Source organism: Nyctereutes procyonoides, unplaced genomic scaffold (assembly GCF_905146905.1).
Source record: "Nyctereutes procyonoides isolate TBG_1078 unplaced genomic scaffold, NYPRO_anot_genome, whole genome shotgun sequence".
In the NCBI taxonomy this organism is placed as follows: domain Eukaryota; kingdom Metazoa; phylum Chordata; class Mammalia; order Carnivora; family Canidae; genus Nyctereutes; species Nyctereutes procyonoides.
In genome coordinates, this window is record NW_026575125.1 from 13,212,828 (window position 1) to 13,232,693 (window position 19,866).

Consider the following 19,866-nt stretch of genomic DNA (forward strand, 5'->3'; position numbering starts at 1 on the left):
GTCTTCTGGGGGTAGGTGGGATGCTTCCTTTGTACTTGGGTGGTTCACTCTTTTTATACTCTTCCCCTCAGCTCACCTTGAAGTGTTAGGCAGGTGACTCTGAGATGTATGCCTGAACATGTGCAGCCAACTGGACAGCTTGAAAAGCTGTGGCATTGGCTTGCCAAAGAAGGCCTAGTTTACAAAAGTCATAATAAATCATTGTCATCAAATGTCACCCCTACCTATAATCTTTCCTCATTCCAAATAACAGTATAGGTGAGTCTATAGACTCTCTGTCTGAATATGCTAATCCATTGTGCAAAAACCAAAACAGCTAGCTAGTGTAGAATTTATTTGAATTCTTGTCTTTAGGAATCATATTAGTTTCGTGTTTGACTCCTTAACATATTTCTTTGTCTTAATTCAAAAGTGATCCTCCTCCTGCAAAAACAAGAAAACTGAGTAAATTCAAAGTTCTGGGAGGATATGTTGTATTTCTCTTTGGCTTTGTTTGCTTCGAGTCAGGTGATTACAAAATGACTTACCTGAACTCACATGAGGTACTTGCTATCCTGGGATCAGGTGGTGTCTCTGATCCTTTAAATCTGAAAAAAAATTGAATAGGTTGATATATTCACATAAGGCACAATTCAGTGGTACAAAACAACATTCATAGGGGTTCTTTCAGTGCAGTGAAGAGTTAAGACTCAGCTGGGCATATTTAATGTATTCCATAAGCTTTCTTAGTGGGAAATCAATGGGTTGGGTGGATGGGGAATGCAGGGATGACTTTGCAAATTCTGGACTTGCCTTCAAGAGACTTGTGGCCTTGTAGGGAGATGTAGCAGATAAATGGAGAACCATAATGCAAAGTAGAAGTGGTAAATGCCAGTTCAAACTATAGTTTTAGCTTTTACTCATAGAATTTGTTTTATAGAATGTTTGGATCTCAAAAAAGCCTTGTGTTCTATCTAGTCACAGTGCTTTGTTCCAATAGATGAGACTTGAGACCAAAAGAGGTCAGGTGCCTTCCTCTTGGTCACCCAGTTAGAGCTACCTTTGACAGAGATAACTTGTTTTTATAAAGCAAGGTGCTGCCTTGGTTTGTGTTGGCAACTTAGAGGAAAGACTGCTGTGTTTGTGTGTTAAGTCTGGGCTCAGTGAGTAAGGATCCTTGCAGCTTTGTTCAGCTGGGCATTTTGTTTTGAAATTGCACTTAGAGCAGGTGGGAGGGGAATGGTTTTGTGGTATGTCTATATTTTCTGCTGACATGGGATTAGGCCTTGTCTCTTACTCCTCAGCTTTTCTGAATTCATTTTAAGTAGATAGTACATGTACATGATTCAAAATTCAAGAGGTATAATAAGAAATACAGCAAACTCTTCCCTACCCCTGTGCCTTGGCCAAGGGGTTCCCTTCTCTTCCTTGGAGGACAGCTGGCAGCCAAGTTTGTTAGCTTCAACTTCAAGAGATTGCATACAAATATATAAGTAAATGTATCTATAGTCAACCCCCTAAAAAAAATAACCTACTATACCCACTATTGTGCACCATGCCTTTTCTGTTTCAGTGGTTTAACCTGATGATCTTTCCATGTCCTTACACAAGGAGCTTCCTCACTCTTTTTTAGTTCGTGGGTTTTTTTTCCCCCTTTTTCCTTTTGGTGGCAGACAGCTGAATCCACTCTAAATAGTTAAGCCAAAGAGGGATTAGGACTTTAGGTAACTGATAGAATTGTTGGAGGCTGGAGAAACAGGCTGCCATCTAACTTCCCAAGCCCCACATAGCACTGGTATTAAGTGGAAGCCACCTGTGCTTCTGCCCGCATTGAGCAGCAGATCGCAGGGATTTATTTGCCTTGACTGCAAATGCTTCCGTTGTCATCCTGAGCCAGGAAGGCAGCTTTGCAGCTACTGCAGCTTCTCACCTGTAAAAGTAGATGCTCTGAGCAGCTTCTCTTCTATTTCTCAGTACCAAAGTGAATTCATGTGTGCATATGTCTGATCAGTGGAGCCTTGGTCACATGTTTGCAGTTTAGCTGCAAAGAAGCCTAGGAATTTGATTCTCAGCTTTCAAGTTGGGAGGTGAAACTTATGAGAAATTTCTTCAAATAGAGAAAAGCTTTCAAAAGATAATGGGTAATCTCAGATATGACACATGTCTACTAGAGCTGCCTAGAAATCTGTTGTGTGGATGAACCACAGTTGATTAATATTTTAGATAAGGGACCTCTAGGTGTTTTGCAATCTGTATCTTACACAATACATATTGCATGACCTTGTACATATGTCATTTTGCTTGTGTAAAAAGGAATATAAATTCATAGAGGTAGAATTCCTAGATCAGAAGGTTAATTGTAATTCTTTTTTTTAAAAGATTTTATTTATTTATTCATGAGAGAGAGAGAGAGAGGCAGAGACATAGGCAGAGGGAGAAGCAGGCTCCATGCAGGGAGCCCGCTGTGGGATTTGATCCTGGGACTCCAGGACCACGCCCTGAGCCGAAGGCAGATGCTCAACCACTGAGCCACCCAGGCTTCCAGATTGATTGTAATTCTTATGGATATTGCCAAAAGGTCTCTGGATGTTATACCAGTCTGCGTTTCCACTAGCAGTGTACAAGTTCCTGAGTTTTTACCCAGAGTCTTTTTGCTGTTCAGATTTCATCAGAGCCAGAGTGGCCGGCTGGGTCTTCCCCAGTAGTGGGGTGAATTTTGGGCCTTGAGCCAAGAATGCTGGCAAACCAGATCTGGGCTGTAACCCCTGCCAATACAGCCTGTTTTTAGCATCTGGGCAGGATTTGGCCTATAATTTTATTAGATTCTCTGGCCTTAAATGGCATATTGGGGGATCCGAAAGATAATGTAGCTTCCAAAATTGATTTCCAGCTTGGGAGGAGCTTACACATTGAGAAGACTTGGATCATTATGTTTTCACAAATGCATAAGGACATTTTCAAAGAATGGTTATGAAGATTTATAATACCTTTTGCCCTTTAAAAATAAAAAACAAATAAGTGAAATAAACCAGACAAATACTGCATGATACCATTTCAATGTGGAATCTTGGGAGAAAAAAAAGTTGAACTCATGGAAACAGAATAGATGGTGGTTGTCAGGGGCTGGGGTAGGTAGGGGTGGAGGAAAGGGGGAGAGAATGGTCAAAGGATACAAATTTTCAGTTATAACATGAACGAGGCCTGAGGATCTAATGTTAAACATGGTGACTGTAGTTCATAACACTGTATGGTATAATTGAAATTTGCTAAGAGAGTAGAATTTAAGCGTTCTTACACATACATGAAAGTAAAAGTGTGAGGTGACAAATGTGTTAATTAACTCGAGGGGAATCCTTTCACAATGTGTATGTATATAGAATAATCACAATGGACACTTTATTTTTTTAAAACTTTTTTAAAGGATTTTATTTATTCATGATAGACACAGAGAGAGGCAGAGACACAGGCAGAGGGAGAAGCAGGCTCCACGCAGGGAGCCGGACATGGGACTCGATCCCGGGTCTCCAGGATCACACCCTGGGCTGAAGGCGGCGCTAAACCTCTGAGCCCCCTGGCTGCCCACAATGGACACTTTAAATATATGACAGTTTTATTTGTTATACTTCAAAGCGGACAAAAGGGCAGAGTTTTACTTTTTAGGGTGTTAATTATTGCATAAATTTTGCTTATAACTGAAGTCTGGTGTCTAGTTGCTCCAAATGGTTGCTGTGAAAATACATAGTAATGTAGGAAGCCCTTGTTCAAAAGCTTCTGAAAATTTTAAACAAATGAATATAAATGGGCAGAAGATAGGGGGTAATACATGTGTGTTCTTTTTTTTTTTAAAGATTTTATTTTTATTTTTAATTTTTATTTATTTATGATAGAGAGAGAGAGAGAGGCGCAGAGACATAGGCAGAGGGAGAAGCAGGCTCCATGCACTGGGAGCCCGATGTGGGATTCGATCCTGGGTCTCCAGGATCGCGCCCTGGGCCAAAGGCAGGTGCCAAACCGCTGCGCCACCCAGGGATCCCTAAAAGATTTTATTTATTTGAGAGGGGGAGAGAGAGAGAGAAAGAGCCTGTGAGTGAGCACATGAGCAGGGGGAGGGACAGAGGCAGAGGGAGAAGCAGATTCCCTGCTGAACATGGAGCTCCATCTAGGACCCTGGGATTATGACCTGAACTGAAGGCAGTCACTGAACAGACTGAGCCACCCAGGCCCTGTGTTCACTCTTTAAACTGGCATTTACTTAGTATAGCTGATTATTTCAAGAAAATATCCTTTCTGCATGGCTATTCAGGGTGTCTGCAAGGATATAAAGTATAGCTCAAAAAAAAAAAAGAGTATAGCTCAGGGAGGCAGTGTACTGTTGTGCAGGGGTTGGTGACCCTTTCTGTAAAGGGCCTGGTGGTAAATATTTTAGGCTTTGTAGGCCAAGAGGCAAAAGTGAGGACTTGATATAACAAGAGACAAAACAAACTTCCACAAACTTTTTATTGACAAATTCAAAACATAATAGTCCAGTACAATTTTTTTTTGTAATATAAGTCTACTAGTAAGAAACATGAGATTCTTGTTTTGGGAATAATATTTTACCTAATGGGATTCAAAGTTAGCGTTCCCCGATCGTCAAATTGATTGCAAATGTTCATCTGTAAAAACCATTCTCAGCTCATGGGCCATACAAAACCAGGCAATGATCCAGATTTGGCCTCTGAATATTAGTTTTCCAGCCCCTGATGTAATGGGAAGACCATGAGCTTTGGATGCAGGCATGTATAGGTTTGAGTATTGCCTCTGAACTTGCGACCTTGAACATCTTACTTAACTAAATTGTGGTGTTTATTTGTGCATAAACTGGAGGTAATGACACATACCACATGGAATAAATATCCCCCCAATCTTTGTTGTGATTTTGAATTAGGATTCCAGTTCTGTAGATGTTGATGTAATTTAGCTAGACTTACTTAGAATTAGTATTTAACAGATTGAAAAGCCGATTGGTCAGGGTATAGAATAGTAACATGGTCTCAAAGTACTATATGAAAACATGTTTTTGCATTGGAGAGATCTTGGCTGTCACCACCTTAAACAAATGGTCAACCTTGGCAGTCAGTGGTGGGATGTTCTGATATTATGTGCCCCTCACTGATGTGTACCTCTTACTATATCACAGTATCATCTTTGTGGTGTTCTTGCCAGAAATGTTTGATGTGAATGTTAATGTTATCATAAGGAAACAGACACATCTAAAACGTGGAATGTTCTACAGGAACATTGTGAACTCTTGAAAGGATTCAGTGTCATGAATAACCAAGGGTTGATGGGGCTAGATTAGGGGAAGATTAAGGAAAGATAAGATAAAAATGTAATGCATGAACATTAATTAAATCTTGGATATGGGATCCTTGGGTGGCTCAGCAGTTCTGCACCTGCCTTGGGCCCAGGGCATGATCCTGGGGTCCTGGGATTGATTCCTGCATTGGGCTCCCTGCCTTGAGCCTGCTTCTCCCTCTGCCTGTGTCTCTGCCTCTCTCTCTCTCTCTCTCTTTCGAATAAATAAATCTTAATAAAAGATTTTATTTATTTATTCATGAGAGACACAGAGAGAGAGAGGCAGAGACAGGCAGAAGGAGAAGCAGGCTACATCAGGGAGCCTGACGTGAGACTCTATCCCGAGTTTCCAGGATCAGGCCCTGGGCTGAAGGCGGTGCTAAACCGCTGAGCCACTGGGCTGCCCACTAAAATCTTTTAAAAAAAATCTTGGGTATGAAAAAGAAAAAGTTCTATAGGTCATTTATAGGACAATTGAGGGACTCTGAGTATGGACCACATGCTGTATGATGATATTAATGTTGATTTCCTGAGGTGTGGTGATGATGGTGGAATGGTGTAAGAGAGTATCTGTTTTGGGGAGGTGAATAATAAAGTGTTTAGGGGTGAGGGAGGAAGAGAATGAGCGTATGAGAGAGAAAAGTAAGTTACTTTGTTCAGTGCTGCTCACTTCCTAGCATGGCACTGAACACAATGCTTTTAATGGAGAGGTGCCTAATACATTTTAAAGCATTAAGTACTTTCAGCTATTAGTGGACTTCTCTGTCTGAAATTATGCCTAAACACTAAATGTCTGTCCTCTCTTTACTAGTGTGGTAGTTTGGCTTAGGCATATACTCTGGTACCTGATGTTGAGTAATTGGATATTCATATTTTCTTGGGCAGCTCACCTAGGTCCCTCTGGACTGAAAATCACTCTTGATTTTTAGAATGTGTAAATGAACAGGAAGGAAGAACTCAGGATAGTTGACCTGGTTCTTCAGCTGATACAACTTATAAGCATGTCCTTCAGATATTCCTCTATATTTCTGTTGTTGAAGGTGCATACTTGGGGGCTGACATCTGATGGGGGTATGCTGAGTAGAAGGAGGCTTGGTTGGAGGAAGCCTGCAGTGTGCATCTCTGGAGCACCGAGCAGCTGGAGCATCACTGAAGTGTTCTGGGTTCTGAAGCAGAGGGCTGGGATAAAGCATGATGAGGCCTTTCCTCATGCTTTGGTCTAACCGGTCCTTCCTAGGTGAGCAGGGATGGAATAGACAAGTTAATATTCTCATATTCCTGCAGGAACTCTTATGACTATATGGTGTGAGATGACTAAAGCCAATTTAGCAGCCACTTGTAAAAGTAATTACAAGATGAGAGAAAGAAGAGTGATTCTGTTACTACAGGCTGTGAAAATAAATTAATTCAGCAAACATTAATTGAGCAACTGAAAATTAGCAAGCATTGTAAAAAAGAGTCTGGAGGTACAAATGATAAAGATATTCTCTTGCCTTGGGCTGGACACTTGGAGGGAAGGGAACGTGATGGGCATACAGTGGAGACGGTGACCAAATACGGACTTGGCTGTGCTACAAGGCTAGTGATGTGATAGAATGCTAGTGAGAAGGGTTATGGGAATGCAGAAAACATGCCATCTGGAGTTAAGGTTGCAAACATAAAATTTGTCTTGAAGTGATCTGAAGAATGAGCCTTGCCAGTAATGAAGTGGGGAGACCTCGAGCTCCCAGGCAGGGGACACGTGTTGCAAGGTGTCCAGAGGCTTGAATGGCTCTTATGTGTTGAGGGACTGGTTGGCATCTGGAGTGACTGAAGCCTTAGATGCAGGGTGGGGAGGAGACAGACCTGAGGTTGTGGGAAACGTAGTTTAGGCCAGATGGGCAGGCCTCAAAACCATGCTCAGGAATCTGGGTTTTACAGGAAAGGGAATGAGGAGCCCTGGAAGTCCCTTTGAGTTGGGGTGTGTGTGTGTGTGTGTGTGTGTGTGTGTGTGTGTGTGTGATCTTGTTTCAATAAGATATCATGGAGGGAATGTGGAGGGTGGTGTGGTGAAATTGCATGAGTCTAGGGGCAGGACTTGAAGTAGTCCGTGTGTGAGCTAAGAATCTGAACTTGGCAGCTGCAGCAGAGAAAAAATAGAAAATAAGGAAGGGTCCACTGGTGCTCTTGTGGAATTCTTTCAACCCCTCCCAACAAGACCTTTTACAATTTTAAATCTTTCTAAGGAAGTCTTTAAAAAATACTTGAAAGAGAGAAGCTTATTCCAACCTTTGAACAGTTCTGAAAATTTATTACATTTTAGCTAGGAAAGAAAGTATTATTTCAGGCACACTGGAACATGTGTGGACTGATTACTCAGCACAGTCACTTAATCTTTCAGAATTAGGTAGGAGGGAAGCTATTTTAGTGGCCTTCAATCTTCCTCCAGAACTTTGTCCAGGTTTCTCCCAAATGGTCGGTGAATTTTTCTGATTTGTATCCAGCACCCCCACAGTTTAGTGTACATCTGTAAGCTGTAAGGAAGTTGATTTCATCTATTCCTTTTTTTCCATCTCTGGCCTTCCACCTGAGAAAACAAATATGAGTCCATAGGTTCTTGTTCTGTGTCAGAAATTTGCACATGTAATCTGAGATGGATCCAGCTGAGAGTGTTACAGGTTTGGAGTTTAGAAAAAGAGGAGTGAAATGTTTGTATTTTTTCTTTTATTTTGAGAAATGGTTGGTAACTTGGACTGTTTGAAGGAGCAATTATATAAAATATTTCCTGCTAATTGAGTATCTGGGATAAGCACCACCTTATTATCTTTAGTTTGTGTTAAAACGTTTCTACCCACAATTTAGAGCTTTTCCACGGAGAATTTGACTTAGAACATCTTGAACCTTGAGAAACAAAATTAGAAAATTAACCTCCTTTTTGAATTGAGACATCTCAGGCTTACAGGGGTCCACAGGTAAGTTCCAAAGGCTTATAATTACTTTATCTTCCTTATGGCTTGAATATTTCAGAAAGTTCTTGGCATGTCTCTTGGAGGGTTAGTGTACAAAGAGCAAGAAAAGTGACCTATGGGTTTACCTCACTTATGTGTGTATATTCCATGTTTGCTATAAAAAGCAGTGATCCTAGTGGTGTATGGGACCAAAGGACACTTTCCAAGGTAAATAAAGCAGTTGGTCTCAACGTACCATATGGAGGTTTTTTATTTATTTTTATTTATTTTTATTTATTTTAAAGATTTTATTTATTTATTCATGAGAGACACAGAAAGAGCGAGAGGCAGAGACATAGGCAGAGGGAGAAGCAGGCTCCATGCAGGGAGCCCGATGTGGGACTTGATCCCGGGACTCCAGAATCACATCCTGGGCCAAAGGCAGGCACTAAACCGCTGAGCCACCCAGGGATCCCCATATGGAGGTTTTAGCAGCAATTTCATTTACACTTAGTTGGGAGCTTTTCGGTTCTATATATTACTTATGGCAAAGATAACTGAAGGTTAACTTGATACTAAATTAACACTGAAATAGTAGTTTTTAAATTGTTCACGTCAAGGATTATAATTTCTTAGGGATTATTTTGCAAGACAACTATATTGATGCTGGAACCACATTGATGATGTTGGTGTTTTCTTCCCATGTATAGGCAAGCCTGTACCTGAAGATGTGTAATTTCTATGTTCACAGTAAGGGATATATTATACAACAGTTACTTTTTATTTGTGAGGGCTGGTTTATTCACTTGATTGAGAATTTTTTTGACCAAATCCTGGATGCCTATCCTTGTGCTAGGAGGTGAATGGAAGTTACTCCTTGCCTTTGGAGAGAAAACATTTTAATAGAGATAAACAGATAATTATAATGTGATAAGTGCTGAAATAGATACGAAAAAACTTGAATGTGGAGAATGTCAAACACTTGATGTAAGTACGTAGTAGGCAAATGAACCCCCATGAATGCATCACCCAGCTTCAATAGTGTTGCACCCATATGCTCTGCTCCACTTACTTCCCTCCCCCATTTTATTTGGAAGCATATCCAAGACAGTATACCATGTGATGGGCATTTATAGATATTTGAAGAGTCAGAGAATACACAGGGAAAATAAACTATACCTGGGCACTTGGGAAGGAAGGAGCTACAGAGAAGTAGCATTCAAGAATGGAGGGAGTAAGTTGGGGTGGGATATAACTCAACAGTTACTGAATATCTCTGAGCATTGTATTACATTCATTTAGTACACTAGTACATTTTTTTTTCATAATAGTCCTATGAGGGAGGCACTATCTCTATTTTAAGTATGAGGAAATTAGGTTTCAGGCAGATTTATTTATTTATTTATTTATTTATTTATTTATTATTTTTTGTTTCAGGCAGATTTAAACAAACTTGCCCAAAGTTATAAAACTAATCAGTTTTCCATGTCGCAAACCAGCCTTAACTTTAAGGCTATTTAGTTTCCCATCTTCTGCACCATGTACATAGATACAGATATGTGAAAGTACAAGATGTGTCTAAAAGTGGGAAAAGCAGAATGCAGCTATAGAATATGTATGCATGTATGTATGTTCATCAGTGTTCAGAGATGAAACTAGAGAAGCTGCTCCAGGCCAGTTGTGAAGGGACTTGAATGCCATTCTAAGGAGATAGAATATTGTCCTGAGGATGGTGGAGTTCCAGGATGAGATGTCTGAAGGCATGAGAACAGTATTGTGAGCTTTCAAAAGGAAGAATATGCAGACAGTGTGGAGGACAAACTGGAATTGGAAGATGAGCTGAGGTGAGTATGGGTCAGAAAAAGTATTTATTCAAGTACTATTTATTAAGTGTAGGCAATATGACCCCGAGAATGAACTGACAACAACAAACACATCTCCCTGTTTCATGGAAATTTTTTTCTTAAAGATTTATTTATTCACTTGAGATAGAGCACAGGGGAGGAGGGACAGAAGCCGAGGGAGAAGCAGACTCCCCGTTGCCCCAGGTGCCCTTTCATGGAGATTAGTAGAGAATCAGTCACATGCAAATGGCCTGTTGTAATGTTGTGATTTATAATAAGAAATATATATTTGATCTTCTACCCAGTTCCTGGCACAGAGCTCCTAAAACCCAGGGAATTTCCTTTGATCAGAGCAGTAAATGTTCTTTTGTTACGTTAATAAGGTGATTTAGGGTAAGCCCTCAGGTAACCAGGATGGCGGTTGGTTGCCAAGGGAACCAACCTTGTGATTAGAGGTTTGGAACTTTTGATACCTGGTTCCCACAAACCTCCAGGTGTGAGGGGGCTAGAGGTTGAATTAATCACCAATTGTCAGTGGTTTTTAATCAATCTTGCCTCTTTAATGAAGCATCCATAAAAACCCAAAAAGGACGGGGTTGAGAGCGCTTCGGGGTTGGTGAGCACAAGATATTTGGGGAGAGTGGAGTGGTGCTCCAAGAGACCATAGAAACTCTGCACACTCCCCCATACTTTGCCCCATTTCGTTTCCTTCATTTGCCTGTTTCTGGGTTATATCCTTTTTGTAATAAACTGTTAATCTACCAAGTAAAATGTTTCTTTGAGTTCTGTGAGCTGTTTTAGCAAATTAAACCTGAGGAGGAGGTCATGGGCACCTCTAATTTATAGCCAGTTGATAACAACCTGATGTCTGAAGTGGGGCAAGGCACCAAGGGGGCCCATCTTGGAGGGCTGAGCCCTTAACCTGTGCAATCTGATGCTGTCTCTGGGTAATCCTGTCAGAGTTGAGTTGAATTGTAGGACACTCAGGTGTCCTCTAGAGAATTACTTGGTGCTGTGTGGGACACCTCCGCCTTAACATTTTAGGATTGGTATCGGAGCCATAATACCTATGATCCTCTGAAAAGGTGGTAAGCTTCCTGGTTCTCAGAAAAATGCAAAATAAAACTACAGTGAGATGCTACCACACTGCCATTAGAATGGTGAAAATGAAAAAGCCTAAAAATAGCCAGTATTGGCAAGGATATGAAGCAAACTGAATTCTCAAACACTATTGGTGGCAGCGTGGCCGTATCTACTAACACTAAACATATACATATCTGGTAAGCAAGCAGTTACCACTCTTAAAAACCTAAAGAGAAATAGATGTCAGGCCAATGTATTCCACTCTACATGTCTTGACAAGACATGAACAAGAATATTAGAGAAGCATGATTCAGAATAGACTCAAAGTGGAAACCATCCAAATGTCCAGTGGCAGAAGGATAAGTAATTTGTGATCTATCCACACAAGTATTTGAATAACAACAAAAATGACTGAACTGTAATTTCACTCACCAACTTGGAAGAATGTCACAAGCAATATTGAACAAAGAAGCCAGACATGTGGGTACATATTCTGACTATATAAAGTTCCCAAAAAGGCAAGACTAATCTGTGGTATTAGAAGTTAGGAAAATGGCATATGGGTAGTGATTGAAAGGAGCTGCACTGGGGGTGGGGGGCTTCTAGAAGGCTTGTAATGTTTTATTTCTTGATCTTGGCTGCTGGTTATGTAGTTGTGTTCCATTTATGAAAACTCATCTCCCATATACTATATACTTAGGATTTGTATGCTTCTCTGTATGTATATTATACTTTTCCATATGACTATTATATTTCTTCTAGAAACAAATTCTGATAATTAGTATTTTTAAATATATAAATATTAAAGATTTTATTTATTTGAGAGAGAATGGAGGAAGGAGCAGAGGGAGAGGGAGAAGCAGACTTCGTGCTGAGCATGGAATCCAATGGAGGGCTCAATTTCAGGACCTTGAGATCCTCACTTGAGATGAACTGTTGGATGCCTAAACACCGAGCCTCTCAGGTGCCCCTGATAATTACTATTGATGTCTACTTGTTTACTTGAGGAACATTCACTATTATCTGAAAGTCACACTCAGGGGTTCTTCTCCTTTCTCAATATTAGTACCTGCTTATTTTGTTGTGAAAAGAATACCAAATAATGGAATAAGGTTAGAAAAAGTTAAATCTGTCCCTGTATGGTTATGTGTGTTAATTCTACTTAAAAAAATCTGTCATGATAGCCAGGTGAGATCCTAGGAAGGGTTAAGGCTATGACAGAGGAGAAGATAGCCTTAGTTTGGGACGTGGGTTGGTGGTAGGATCAACTGGATATGGTCACCATTGAAGAGAAGTTTCTGATTTAGGGTATGGATAGTTGACATCAGCAAGATTAATTGACAGGTGCCAGGATGTGTAGGGAGGGCAATTGAATGAGATTTATTTATGTTATGTCTGAGATGGCATTGGGTATCCATATTAGTGTTGTGCCCAAGATTGCAAATCTGAGAAACCACCAAGGAGCCGACACCCATGCAAGCGCAAGAGGGTTTATTTGCAAGCTTGAGCTTGGGTCCAAGTATACTGGACACAGCGGAGCAGGGATTTGGACCCCAAGGCTAAGAGGCGTAGCAGCTTTATAGGGGCCAGTGGCCAATGGGATTGTAACACATATAGAAAGTTGCACAGTCATGTCGGTCCGCATGCAGGTGGCCAATTGAATCACAATTTGCCCTCTAGTGACCATTTGATCTGGCCTATCACTCTGGTCAGAATTGGCGCGCAGGTTTGGCGGGCACAAGGCGGGGTTACATTTTTATGAGCCGATTTCCGATAAGGGTGTGCTCAGTGGCTTGACTAGGGTGGGGGAACGTCTTAAGCGATAAGCAGGTCATGTGGGGGTCATACAGGAGATGGCGGGTGTAGCACAAAATGGAGTTAGTCCTGCTCTGCTTGTCCAGGGGCAGGGGATTTTTGTTAAATTTCCTGGGTCCCACATTAGGGTTTTGAAAAAGTGCATCAAGTGTCTGAGATGTTACGTTTGGAGAGAGTGATTTGGTGATCATTTGTAAGGTAATTGAAGCCTGGAGAGAGAATGAGATCACTGAAAGTGCAGTGATTCTCAGCCTTGGCTACACATTAGAATTATCTAGAGAGCTTTGCAAAAATACTCATGCCTGGGCCACATAATTTACCAGCTAAAGCAGAATCTTTGGGGGGTAGGGCCTAGGTAACTGTATTTTTCAAAAGCTTCTCAGGTTATTCTTTTTTTTTAAAGATTTTATTTATTTATGAAAGACACACAGAGAGAGAGAGAGAGAGAGGGGCAGAGATATAGGCAGAAGGAGGAGCAGGCTCCTTGCAGGAAGCCCAATGTAGGACTTGGTCCCGGGACTCCAGGATCACACCCTGAGCCAAAGGCAGACACTCAACCGCTGAGTCACCCCAGGCATCCCAGTTTATTCTAATATGCAGCTAGACCGGGAACAAAATAAGATAAGTGGGTCAATAAATCAGACAGTGGTGCATTTATTGAATGGATACTATTGTCAACACTGTTAATTAGCTCTCATGAGGTAATTACCATTATCTCTCTTTACAGTTATGGGGAGACTGAGGCACAAGAGTTAAGTAGTTTGCCTTAGGCTATGCAGACAACTAATTAGTGCCCAGGCCAGGATTTACAACCAAGTTCTTTACTGTAAGGGCTGTTCTCTTTATCATAACACCCTATTGCTTCTCTGGCCAAGAATGAATCTAGGGAGGATTGACAGCAACATGAGAAACTCAGCTGACCCTCTCCAATGAAACAACCATTTAAATGATAACAAAAACATTATAAAAAACAATCATTTAAAGTCATTGGAAATTGACCTGAGGACATACTGCAAGTGGAGAAGCATTCAAGAAAATCTCCTAAATTGTGGTGAGCAGCAAATCTGCAGTATTTGAGCCACGACCTGTTACCCATGTCTCCCCTACCAATTCCATATGAAGAAAGCTCCATTCCTGGTGGGTCCAGCAAAGAAGACAGGACTCTCTCTCGTCTCAACCCCAGCTCCTAGTCTAGGGTTAGGAGAGGGAGACCACATGCTATGAGAAATACTAGAAGTATCAGAAGGAAGGGAGAGAGAGAATGAGAGAAAGAAAAACACTAATCTATACATTCAAGAAGCCCATCCCTGTCCTGCCCTCTCCTGTGGCTGCTAGGCTGTTTGTCTGGTTGCAGGCATCCCCAGCTTGCAACCTCGGTGAAAATGTCTGCAGTTCGGCTGGGGGCATGGGTGTAAGGCCAGTTACATACTACAAAGCTCTTTACTACAAAGTTCTTCCTGAGATTCAGCAGCTTTTCTTGAATAAACGCTCCCTGGATTGCTGCAAGACTTTGGTTAATTTCCAGAGTTCTGCCCATTTTCTTAGTTGGTTTTCTTATTGCAAGTTTTTGGGAGGCCCTTATTCCCCCATTTTTTGCTGTAACATCCTAGTTGAATTTTTTTTTTCCTAGTTGAATTTTTATAGGAATTTTCTTTAGGTTAATTAGTGGCTGTTTATAGTTTGGAAATCTAAAAGCCCATCCATAAGGACCAACTAAAAAACAGAAACCACGTGTATCTTTATAGCAGAATATTATGTAGTTGTTAAAAGAAAGATGTAATTTTAACTGTGCTGATAGAGAAGATTTTTCTTTAAGGGATAATGATAAATGAAAACAAGTTGCAGAATAGTATGTGGTATTCTGTTTGTATAAAGTGTTGAATAAACAAGAGGAAAAACACAGGTGTGTGCTATATATATGCACAGAACATTCCTAAAAGAATATAATGTTTTCCTCTAGGCCAAAGGAAGTGGGGAGTGCTTTTTAGAGCTTCACCCCTCTTACTATTATTTGAACTTTTAGGTATTACTTTGAAATAACTTTATTTATTTTATTTTATTTTTATTTTTTAAAGATTTTATTTATTCATGAGAGACACAGAGAGAATGGCAGAGACACAGGCAGAGGGAGAAGCAGGCTCCATGCAGGGAGCCCGATAGGGGACTCGATCCCGGAACTCCAGGATCATGTCCTGGACTGAAGGCAGGCGCTAAACCGCTGAGCCACCCTGGGATCCCCTGAAATAACTTTAAAAAGTCATTGAATGTTTGTTAGTTTTAAATTACCAATAGGGGGGTGCCTGGGTGGCTCAGCCGTTGCCTCCCTTTGGCCCAGGGTGTGATCCTGGAGTCCCAGGATGGAGTCCTGCATCCGCGCTCCCTGCATGGAGCCTGCTTCTCTCTCTGCCCATGTCTCTGTATCTCTCTTTCAGTGTCTCTCATGAGTAAATAAATAAAAATCTTAAAAAGAAAAACTACCAATAGGATATGTGTTAAAGGTTTGCAAATTAAACATTGCAAGATTTTAAAGACATTTGTATTTGTAGCCCCTTCCCCTTACTTTTCCTCTGAAGTGAGCACTTGTGATGTAATTTGAATGCTTGGGAAATCCTGTTGCCTGAAAACTTTAAAAATAATTAATTGACTTTTAGTTTTGATCAGCTGAGATAATCCACAAGTAGTGGTAATGACTAACCTGTTCTTTTCACCTCAGTGATCTTCTAGACTTTGTACATTAGTATCCACCCCCTGAACGAGTCACTCTCTTTTGTAAGAACAGTAGCAGCCATCCTTTGTCACATTTATTTTTATCTTTGGAAGAGGAGGAATAATCACTCAGTCCTGAAACATCATGGGTAGGTAGGATTTAATTATCTGAATTGAAGATCTTCTGTAAACTGGAGGGAAAAAACCCCAACCGGTGTGTACACATAGGTTCTCTAGGGAGTTTTTGGTTAGCTATGCTGTGAAATCCTTGAGATTTCATAATATATCTTGTCTCATTTTCCTGTTATGAAATGGGGTTTTCAGGCTGGTTTTTCTTCTCTGTTTTCAGATCACAGAACTGTGTGGTGCAAAGCGGGTTGGTTATTTTGGTCCAACACAGTTTTACATTGCCTTAAAGCTGATTGCTGCTGCACAGTCTGGCCTTCCTGTACGGATAGAGAGTATTAAATGTGGTAAGTATCTCCCATTTATACATCTGATTGTCTGTGATGGCTGTCTTGTTTATGAGAACCATTTTTCATGGGCTTAAGGCCTGTTCTATAAGCATGTGTGGAATTTCTCCTTGCTTCTTCCACTCTTTTGTAAAATAAAGAAAATGTAGTAGGCATCTTACTTTTTCTTTTTTTAAAGATTTTATTTATTTATTCATGAGAGGCACAGACAGAGAGGCAGAGACACAGGTAGAGGGAGAAGCAGGCTTCATGCAGGGAGCCTGATGCGGGACTTGATCCCGGGACTCCAGGATCATGTCCTGGGCTGAAGGCAGGCGCCAAACCGCTGAGCTACCCAGGGATCCCCATCTTTTTCTTTTTTTAAAAAATATTTATTTATTTATTCATGAGAGACAGAGAAAGAGAGAGAGAGAGAGAGAGAGAGAGAGAGAGAGAGAGAGAGAGAATGAGAGAGAAGGGCAGAGACATAGGCAAAGGGAGAAGCAGGCTCCCGGTATGGAGCCGGATGCGGGACTTGATCTGATGTGGGACTTGATCTGATCCCGGGTCCCTGGATCACAACCTGAGCTGAAGGCAGGCGCCCAACTGCTGAGCCACCCAGGTGTCCCTCTTTTTCTTTTTTTTTTTCTTCTTGAAATGGGAAAAAAATTCAGAGAGTGACCTAAGATTCATGCCTTTTAACGGACTTGAAGTTAAAATAGATTTTGCTCTTTAGCAGAAGATCAGGACTGGATTTCTAGAGTCTGTGGCAAAATAAAAACATTTAGTTTAATTTTCCTCTTGAGGAATATCCATAATGCCATTTGAAATTCTGTTGGGGGAATCCCTGGGTGGCTCAGCGGTTTAGTGCCCGCCTTCGGCCTAGGTCGTGATCCTGGAGTCCCAGGATCGAGTCCCGGGATCGAGTCCCACGTCAGGCTCCCTGCATGGATCCTGCTTCTCCCTCTGCCTGTGTCTTTGCGTCTCTCTTTCTGTGTCTTTCATGAATAAATAAATAAAATCTTTAAAAAATGAAGTTTTGTTAGGGACAAAGGGACAATTACCTGGGAGAATTGGAGTGGAACCATCCCTATTTCCTCTCCTGTCCCTACCAGTCATATCATATATGATTGTCCTTTAGCTCTCCAGTTCCTGATTACTGTCCTTTAGTCCGCCAATTCTTTTAATGATTACTAAGTACCATGGAGCTACCAAAATTTTGGCAGAATGAATTTAGCTTCTCAGTTTTGATTTAACATTTTCTTATCTTCCCATTCCTGCCTCCAACCCAGTGAATGTTTGAGTACTTTCCATAACTTAAACAGCAAAGCCCCAAACTCTTAGCGTCATTTATACTGCCTCAGTACTGGGTTTATAAATCTCTATGAAGAAGATGGTTATTCCAGGAATGTGTTGAGGTTCTCTGTTAGTTTACTATGATCTACATTATTTTCATAAGTTCACACAGCCATGCAGGAACTTTTTCCTTTTCCTCATTTTGAGATAGAAACCACTCAACTGTCTACACCTCTCCTGTAAAGTTCTTAGTAAACCTCAAAGTGGGTTCAGGAACCTTGTAGGACAACTCTAGCTGAGAAGATTCTGATAGGCTGACTATGGGAAACAAAGTCCTTTTGCCCTAACCATCAGGGAGTCACAATCATCCTGCTAATGTTTATTAAAGGCTTAGTGTGTGCCAGGTACCATCTCATTTAGTCCTCCTGACATCCTGCTAAATTAGGTGTTTGTGTTAGTTTGCATTGCCTACGATAAACTGTGAAACAAATTCCACCAAAATCCCAGTGCCTTAACAAAATGCCAGTTTGCTTCCTGCTATGCATTGGGTCATGGTGACTCTTTAGGGCAGCTGCCCTCCATGTGGTGGCTTTGTGATCCTGGCTGCTTTGTTTTGTGGCATCCCCCCTCCCCCGGCAAGCACCTGTTCCTATAATTGCTGTAACAGAGAAATAGTTTCTCACCCTAGCAGTTAAATGCTTTGTCCTGGATTGTGACTCACATTACTGTTGCACACAGTGCATTGGCCAGAACTTGTCACATGGATCCACTGAACTGCAGAGCAGGCTGGGGGAGGTGTAATTCTCTCCTGTGCCTGCAAGGAGAGAACTGCTATGGATGAACACTGGAAGTCTCCACTGTGGTACTGTTGTTATCCTTATCTTACAGATGTGGAAATTGAAGTTTAGGGACATTGAGTAATTTGTGTAAAGACTTAAGGTTAGTAGAGTTTGGAACCAGAAACTCAGCCTTCAGTTCCTTTGCTCTTCATGCATAGTGGCCTCTTCTTGATTATTCTGTTTAGTAAGGTGCTGATTATAATCTGGAATCATGGAATATTTTCTGAATGGGAAAAAAAATCTGACCCAAAAGGCATCCCTTGGTATTACATAATTAGTTTCCTTAAAATAGTTTTTTTTCTGTTAGAGCATTATTTCAGTGGCAAGTTTGATGTCTATCACTACGAGACAGAGTGGTCACTGCTACAAGTAGTTTCAAGTCACATCACATTGTATTTGGACTTGGGGTAGACACTGAAAGTTTCCAGTTTCTATTCCATTGTAAATGATCATTAAGCTTTATTGTTATATCTTCCAACTTTATCTTCTGGAGAAGTTAAAGCTGCTTTGTTGTATACAAGAATACATTTCTGACACTTTTGTTGTTTAAGTTAGACTGGTCTTTAATCTGATTTGTGCCCACATCTACAGCTTAATTTCCTGGGAGTAGAGAGGGGGAGAGGTAAGTGTGTGTGTGTGTCTAAATTATCATATGTGTAAAGGATTAACACTTTTTCACAAGTGTAAGGCTTTCTCAGTTGTATTTTATAAATTTTGATGCTGCCTTTTACCTCTGAGACATTTTTTTTAATTTTTAATTTTTTTTATTTATGATAGTCACACACACACACACACACACACACACACACAGAGGCAGAGGGCAGAGGGAGAAGCAGGCTCCATGCACCGGGAGCCCGACGTGGGATTCGATCCGGGGTCTCCAGGATCGCGCCCTGGGCCAAAGGCAGGCGCCAAACCGCTGCGCCACCCAGGGATCCCACCTCTGAGACTTTCAATATAGTCAGTTAATTTTGATTTTTCTTCCTTCATTTAAAGATTTATTAAATAAAAGTTATTTGTACTCAGCTTATGTTAAGTAAGGATAAGGGCAAGATTGGGCCAGACTTTGAGCTTCCACTTAGAATTTTCCAATTTATGGCTTGAAATCCATTAGTTTAATGTTTGGTGACACAAACCTTGAAGGCCAAAGAGAATGCTCTGTGAGAACTTAATCTGAAAGGCTGTAGTAGCCTTATCACAGTCATGGAGTTGTCAGTCCATTCTTCATGAATTACATGTGTCTGTGTCTATGTGTGTGTTAATCTCAAACCCCTAGCCTTGCCCATCTCGGTCAATGCCACCACCATCTACAGTTGCTCAAGCCAGGAACCTAGAAATCATCCTTGATTCTACCCTTTTCCTTACTCCACAGTGTAATCTCTCGACAGTCCTGGCAGTGCGGCTCCTGTCTCATTGCCTGCTCCCTCCATCTCTCTATTAGACTGGGCCACCTTCGGCCACTCACCTGGATATCACAGTGGTTTTGTCTTTGATTTCATGGCCTCCTCTCTTCTCTCTTCTAGTTTCTTTTCCTTCAAGGTAGTAGGAATGATTTTTTCATCCTCCTCCTCGAGATCCTCCACTGGTT

At 41.1% G+C, this 19,866-nt stretch overlaps 1 protein-coding gene across 3 annotated transcripts in view; it reads left to right on the forward strand.

Moving 5' to 3' along the window:
• Positions 1-19,866, forward strand: part of REPS2 (RALBP1 associated Eps domain containing 2) — a 225,532-nt gene that overhangs the window by 46,516 nt on the left and 159,150 nt on the right. For 2 of the 3 annotated variants that reach the window (XM_055339075.1, XM_055339076.1), the window contains exons 1-2: positions 15,736-15,840; positions 16,041-16,164. Coding sequence is in view for 1 of the 3 variants with exons in the window: in XM_055339073.1 (XP_055195048.1) it covers positions 16,041-16,164 (124 nt within the window). In the remaining 2 variants the exon portion in view is untranslated. Of the gene's footprint in view, positions 1-15,735; positions 15,841-16,040; positions 16,165-19,866 lie in introns of those variants that run through there. The other variant, XM_055339073.1, reaches the window with a different exon arrangement.